Source organism: Salarias fasciatus, chromosome 8 (genome assembly GCF_902148845.1).
Source record: "Salarias fasciatus chromosome 8, fSalaFa1.1, whole genome shotgun sequence".
In the NCBI taxonomy this organism is placed as follows: domain Eukaryota; kingdom Metazoa; phylum Chordata; class Actinopteri; order Blenniiformes; family Blenniidae; genus Salarias; species Salarias fasciatus.
In genome coordinates, this window is record NC_043752.1 from 17,997,779 (window position 1) to 18,005,337 (window position 7,559).

At 47.7% G+C, this 7,559-nt stretch overlaps 1 protein-coding gene across 1 annotated transcript; it reads right to left on the reverse strand.

Moving 5' to 3' along the window:
- Window positions 1-3,920: 3,920 nt before the first annotated feature.
- On the reverse strand, window positions 3,921-6,028 carry abi3b (ABI family, member 3b). Its single transcript, XM_030098339.1, has 5 exons — window positions 5,845-6,028; window positions 5,570-5,737; window positions 5,236-5,415; window positions 5,076-5,149; window positions 3,921-4,983 (listed from the first exon to the last, which is right to left on the reverse strand). Exons 1-5 carry the CDS (start codon window positions 5,977-5,979, stop codon window positions 4,557-4,559), a joined length of 984 nt encoding a protein of 327 aa, XP_029954199.1. The 5' UTR covers window positions 5,980-6,028; the 3' UTR covers window positions 3,921-4,556.
- Between the last annotated feature and the right edge of the window lie 1,531 nt (window positions 6,029-7,559).

A 7,559-nucleotide genomic window follows, 5' to 3' on the forward strand; every position in this document is an offset into this window, starting at 1 on the left:
TTCCTACAAATATAGGGGAAAAAATAAGGATTCTGTCAACTTATGTAATATTTATTTTATTTTCTCTTCAGATTGTAAGTACTGTATTGTAATAAAGAGTGTATAGTATAACACAGAGAGCGGTGTTTTCATTTTACAGCTGCCGTTTGACGCTGTAGTTTCTGTCTTCAGGAGTTTTCACGATAAAAAAATAGTATCTCTATATCTACAGGGAGCAGTACATGGGGGGCGGGGTCAGGGTTCTCCTGGGGGGGGCTGTCCGGGGCTGGGGGACGGCGGCGGGCTCGGCTCTGGGCTTCCTGTGGGCGTCTCCTCGTCATGTGACTCCAGAGGCAGACCGGTCAGCCGGAGGTCGTAGGAGGGCGGCGGCTCTTCTGGCCACGCTTCATTCAGCTTAAGGTCAACCTGCGTTAAAAAAAAAAGTCACATTTATAAGATAATATTCCAAAAACGTCCCACAATAGTTGGTAAAAAATGAGCTCCATATGTCACTGAATGAAAGCTTTTAACAGCTGTTCAGATCCATCAGGCCTTAAAATAAACCACACTCCTTGTCTTGGTTGCTTTTTAAGCATCAAATAAGTATCTGGTTATGTTCCAAATAAAAAATATAATAATATATACTGTTTTCAATTTAATAAATGAGCTTATCTGCAGTTTTTTGTGCGATTTGCTCGTCAGAATTGGGTCAGTGGGTCAGTCATTCATCCAGGATACGTGCTTTACAGCACTCTGTCATAATTAAGGCTGTAAAAACACCTGCCGCTACTTTACTGCATCATGCACCTTATTGGCTTTATTACAATTCAGAATGGACAATATAAGACATTATTTTCTGTTTCCAGGAGTCTTTCACCAACTTATGATTTTACACAAAAGCATTGTTTTAACTGATATCCATTCTAACTACATTGAATTCTGTTGCACAAACATGTGGATTAAGAAAATCATTCAAAGTTTTTCCTTCAACTTATTTTCATAATTTCTTCTTCACTATATTTATGATATATATACATTTACCTGCTTTCGTATCCCTGAAATACATTAAAATCCACTAAATTACACCAATAAATAATTATATTTTATTTTATTTTAGCTCTATCATGAAAACTTACTGAATTTGTTGCTTTAATTCTCTTTTTTTTCTGGACTTCACTGAGCAAAACCCACTAAACTCGCTCCATAAAGTTTCATAAACTGGAGCTGATTTTGTGATTTTGAGGCCAAAGCAACTGAAACGTGTGTAAGCAGGATGTATGAGTGGAAAGGTCAGGAGGTCAGAGGGCCTCCGGTCTGTCAGCAGGCTCGTACCACAGTGTACGGCGGCGGCTCCTCCACGGTGCTGTATCGAGGCGGGTGCGCGTCGTACTCCGTCTGGTTTTCTGGAGAAGAGATGACGTGTATTCCCGATGGAGCCTCCAGCGGCGGGCTCACGTCGTACGACGCCTTGGTCCTCTTCCCGTGAAGGTAGAAGCAGAGCATCATGGTCGCTATGAAGACCAAGATGAGGGGAATTCTGCAAAAACACAGTCACTGTTTAACATCCTCAACGTTTCTCTTCCTGTGGAACTGAACAAAACTGCTGACTTACAGATACTGAAGCAAATTCCCAGTTGAAGACATCGCTTTCTTTTTTTTTTTAAACTACAGGTTTTCACTGTAAGAAAAGGAAAGAGTTGATTTCTTTTAAATGTTAGTACAGTGATGCCAAAATACAAGTAGAGCAATTCATGTTAAACGAATAAATAAAAAAAAAACATTGTTTTCTGTCATTTCACACTGAAGTTTCGTCTTGTAAAACACTTTGATCACCACAATCACATAAACAAAAGATCAGACCTTCAGGCTTTCAGTGATTCCCGTGATTTATATTGATAAAAGTCGTTCTTACCTTATTCTGAAGTCCCAGACTGTTACCGTCTGATGTTCGCACTGCTTTCCTCTGACTAATGTGTCACTCAGTAACACGCCGGGGAGCTTTTACAGCATCACTGACTTGTTTAAAGACGCAGGGACGCAGAACTCAGCTGTTCACGTCGTTTCCGGTGTGCGTCGGCTGAAAATAATCAGTTTCACGTTCAAAGTTCAATTCCAGACAGTTTGAGGAGATGTTTTAAAAAAAAAAAAAGAGAGAGGATGTGATGATTTATCCACAACAGAAAATGTTGAATTTGTCACAGTTTTCAGTCTTTTTATTGGAAGCGAGCGTGTTGTTTTGATGGCCGTGACATATTTAATAAAAGCTGGGACGAGGCCAGCGGGAGCTTTATGAGCCACGCTGATAAAAAATAGCTTGAGGCTGATTTCATAAGCTGTCAGGTGAATTAACCACATGAAGAACGTGATGGGCGTTTCAGAACTGAAGGGTCTTTCCATGTACGGACTCAGCAGAGCAGAACAGGCTCTGAAAAAGTACATTTAAACCTGTTTCAGGAATATGTTACAGAAATAAAGTTAAAGTACTGTTGATTATGCCAATATCGATTCAGGGAATCTGTGTGTGTGAAAGGGCGGTGCTGGTCATATGTAGGTTATCAGGCTGGATTAAAATCAGGTTACTGGTCCATCACAGGACAGACAGCCACACTCACACCTAGGGGTTATTTAGGGTCATCAATTAATGAAGGGATTTGAACCCATGACCTCCTGAATGTGAGGGAGAGCACCGGTCACTGCCCCAACATGCTGCTCCTGTCCAGAAATTACATTAAGTAACAAAAAATCTTTAAAAGCTACCTTAGTCTGACACATTTTATTGCTTTTTTCTAATAAAACAAAACAGTTTGGATTCAAATTTCAACCCGATTTTATTCAAAAAATAAACTTGTCATGTGTTTAATTCCATTTCTTGCACAAACATTAATTTCGTACTGTACTGTATCAGCCAAATGAAGACTGATGATTATTTACAGGTTTATTAACCCGATGCTGTAATCAGTGTGGGCTGAAGTAACGCTGATCAGCCTTCAGACCTGCCAGGACATGTTTCACTCGGCACGCTCACAGCCCAACATAAATATCAGTTTCTCATCCAAACTTTACGAGGCTCCGGGGCCGACGAAGCCGGAGATGAAATGATTCCTGAGTCTTCTCCTCTGACAGGCTCGACAATCGAAAAGGCCCCGTGTTTGATCCCGTCAATCCGCCGGCCGATCAGAGGCGGGATCACTGCTGCTCCGAGTAAGCCGGAGGGTCTGTGTACGACGGCGGGGGGTCGGGATAGGCCGGAGGCTCGCCCTGGAAGGGAAAGGTCCTCAAGCTTTACAAGGCTTCACAGTGTGTGTGTGTGTGTGTGTGTGTGTGTGTGTATGTGTGTGTGTGAGAGCATCCTCCTGTGTACCGTGTAAGGAGGAGGCGGGCTGCCGTCCCTCGAGGAGTAAACGGGAAGCTCTCTCTGGAAGTAAGCCTCGTACTCGTCCTCGCCGCCGCCCTCCTCCTGGCTCTCCTCGTACATGGGGATGATGTAGACCGACGGAGACGGGTCCAGGCCGGGCGGCCAGCCCTCCGCCTCGCGCCGCTTTTTGGCTACATGGCAACAAAATATCCACAGAACCACACAAATACACAGAAGAGGAATCCTGGAAGAGGAAGGACAGCGTGGTCTTATGTGCGGCAGGGTTCCACACACATGAGGCTTCGACACACGGAGAGCGGGGCACATACTCACTCGATGGTAGGGTAATAAATCATTACGGCAGCTTTACTTTCACCCCTGAGTGAAAATTCGAGGGAAAAACAACAAAGAAACACTGACGATTCTCAGGTAAAACTCCAAGAGGGTAACTCCATTTCTCCGTTCGTCTCTCCGCTCAGCGGTGCATTCACCCACTCAAAGTTCAAAGGTCGCTCTTTATCTATCAGAACCCTCAAAGCACCAAAAACACACAGACAGCCTTTAAAGCTACGCTTTATAATTCATGTTTCAGTCCAGTTTTATTCAGTAAACACAGAGGATTGATACAGAACGGAGTGCAGTTCAGAGGTCAAGATCTGCAGTCGGAGTAGTTTCGACTGAGATTCTGATCTGAGTGACATGGAGGCAAAGAAAGAGCCTTATAAGGTCAGAATGGATCAATCGACTTTCTATTTTTGGGACCTTGCTCAATGAAATCAAACACAAACCGGAGTACAGGTGGATTGAAACCATTTGGAATGAGCTCGGGTTTCAGCCGGGGACATAAACAAGTCGAGAGATGTGGCAGGGCAGAGCGATGGCGGCGGGGTCGGGTGAAAGGCCGCCGCCGCCGCCTGTTATATGGCGACACTGAGAGATTAGCAACAGTGGAGCCGTGAAATGACATCTGAGGAGAAACAGGAGCACGCCTCGGGTTCAGGACGCTCTCTGTTTCAGCACGTTTTCAGGAATGCAGCCGAGGCGCTGTCAAAACACGCCTGAAGAATTCCTCCGCCGGGTTTCTGCCCGGGAGACGTCTTCCTCCGCGACCCGCAACTCAAAACCAGCCCAGGCCGAACCGATCCGGACCTTCAACCGCCTTTCATTCAGCTTCTTCACGGACGGACCAGAAAACCTGATCACAGTCCGACGTGTGCTGGTGTCACTGCATTAAAGGTGGGGGTGGTGGGGGAGGTGGTACAGCTCCTGATCCTGGTGGGGGTGGGGGTGGTGGGGGAGGTGGTACAGCTCCTGATCCTGGAGGAGGTGGGGGTGGTGGAGGAGGAGGGGCACCGCCGGCCAAAGGAGGAGGTGGAGGAGGAGGGGGGACAGCACCCGACCCTGGTAGAGGTGGTGGAGGCGGAGCGGGCTGGTAGGTACCGCTGGGTGGAGGTGGAGGTGATGGGAAGTCGGTGGGCGAGGGGAAGGAGGGTGGAGGAGGGAGGCTGCTGTCCATAGAGGGAGGGGGTGGTGGCGGGGGCAGGTTGGGGTCCGAACCGGTCGAAGAGGGAGGCGGAGGGTCGGGCAGGTCGCCGGCGCTTTGGAGGGTGGGGACTGAGGGCGGAGGCACAGCGATGCCAAAGCAGGATCTGTGAAGAAAACACAGATGAAAACATCTGGAACCTGCTGAGCTTCAGTATGATGTAAAGTCCGGTTGAGGACGGCGGAGACGGACACAGACATGTCTGCAGCGCTCCGGATGCTCTCGGCGGTCTCCGCCCTCTTCCTCGGCGGCGGCGGCGGCTCCTCGGTGACCTGCGGTCAGAGGACGGGTCAACGAGGAGAGAAGAAGACAGAACGAGAACTGTTCATATTAAACGGCTTAGCCGTTCAGTCTTCACCTGAAAGCAGTGTCCGATGGAGTCCAGGGCGGAGTAGGATATCGGCGCCCGAGAGTATCCTCTCTCCGGCTCCTTGCCCGAAGCCGGAGCCGTCAGTGGTTTGGTGCGAGTCTTCTTTTTGGGGGTGGTGAACGAGCCGATTTCTCTCCGGGCCACCTTCTCGAAGTGGATGGCAGCAGCCTGGAACAGAACGGCTACACTCAATAAACGGATCGCAATAAAGAGATGATGAGTGTTATTGATCTGCCGACCCTAAACCCCAACCCTAACCCCGACCTCAACCCCAACCCCGACCCTAACCCTGTCGCCAGGCTGGTCTGGACGTGATGCTCACCACCGACAGCAGGTTGACAGAGGACTCCATGTCGCTGATCTGCAGGCTCTGGGAGTCCAGCAGCCTCAGCAGGGTGCCGGCCAGGCTATTGATCTGGTAGGTCACGCTGGCCAGCGCCTGGGCCGCCAGCGCCTTGGCCTCGTCAACAGCCTTGGTGGAATCCTCTGCCTGTGTTATCAACGCCATTACAGTAACATCTGCTGATCTGTTTTGCTGAAGCTGCTGAGTGTGTGTGTGTGTGTGTGTGTGTGTGTGTGTGTGTGTGTGTGTCTCACCTGCAGATAGTTGTTCTCGCAGTACTCGGCCACTCGCAGCAGGTTACTGTGGTTGTCCACCAGACCCTTCCTGGCCGCTGGAGCCTCCTCCAGGATCTGGCTGATCACCTCTGAAAAGCTCTTCTGCTCCGTCATTCTCCCCCGACGACAGGACGCCTTCCCCCCGACTCCTCGCTGTGCGGCTCCTGAATAGTTTCTGGGGTGGAGAGAGGGAGGGGAGGAGAGAAAACACCACCCCAGGTTGCAGATGTGGAGCAGCGGGGCAGGGCAGGGCTGCAGGAACCTGCTCCACCCGCTGGATCAAAACCCCCAAGATCTGCTGTCCTGCTGTTTTCAAACCCCATTAATGAACAATTATATCATCAATCTAATAATATAAGATATATATCTTTATAATGATCTATCTGAGCCACTTGTGCCACCTTTAAACTCCACTAGAGGTCAGTGTGGTCCCAGTAGAGCTGCTGCAGCCCTGCGGTTATGAAGACATGCACTGAGAATGTGTTGTGGTTCATTTCCTCCTCTTCCTGCTGGCCGTGCTGTCATCTCTTTCTGGAACACTTTGAATCGTACCAACCTGCACGAGAACAACAGTACGGATTAGATATGATAGTCAGTGTGAGACTCTCAGACTTTCATTTCCTGGCAAGGCAGGAAGTGATGTCTGTTAAATATCACGCCAACAATAATGTTGATGGTTCTAATAACCGGCAATAAGCCTGTAACTCCACCACCACTGATCAGTCATGGAGTTAAAATGCCATTACAATGAAATGAGATCAATCGTCCTCTGACTGTTGGATCCTGAGGGTTTCTTGAAGCAGTTACACATTTAAAACATCTTTTTTCTGCACTTTCTCTGCAATTTTCTGGTTGATTTCATTTTAAAGTGTCTGTGATTGTAAAGCGAACGAACTTCCTGATATGAAGAAAAAAAACACACACACAGCTGTGGGATAAGCATAGAGAATGTGGAGAACCGGGTCCAATGGTGTGTGAGAGGGACAGATAAGACGTAGCACCACTTCTGCTAAAGGAAAACAATGATGATATCTACGAATACAGACCACGACCCACAGCAGAGCGCTCATGTTGTCAAATAATCATAACAGTGTTTCCTGCAGTTAAGTGGGAATTGGTTAACAATGATGTCAGCTTAAAACACTGTCAGTCTGATCGATCAAGAAGGGAAAGGTCACCGAAGCAGGGACTCGAACCCGACCTGTGGACCGTCTGCTGATCCGATCAGCGGTGAACTGTCCAGGACCGGAGCGAGCAGCCGGAGCTCGTCACCGACACACCGCTGCAAAAAGGCCGTGTGCGTCTTACAGGAGCACATCCACCAACAACTCAGCAAAATATTTGCTCTATTCTGTTCATATCTATATTTAAATCCACATCGTTATCCTAATCTATTCTCCTGTAAATGATCTGATGAGTGCTCCTCTGTGTAATCTAGGCGAGGCGGTGTTGCTGATTGTCACGCTCATCCTAAAAAAGGACCATCATTCCAGTTTTATAAGAGATTTTAGAAGGTTTATTTTTTATTGAGCGTTACGCAACTAACATTGTTTTCAGGTGTCATCTCTGGGTGCTGCTTTGATGACAGCTTTTATGCAATTGCTTTATTGTTGTAAGAAGCCAGTTGCTCAAGAGTTCCTCAGATTACTGCTGTTTATTACTGGAGCTTTTGGTTCCCGTTTAATTTGAGCCGA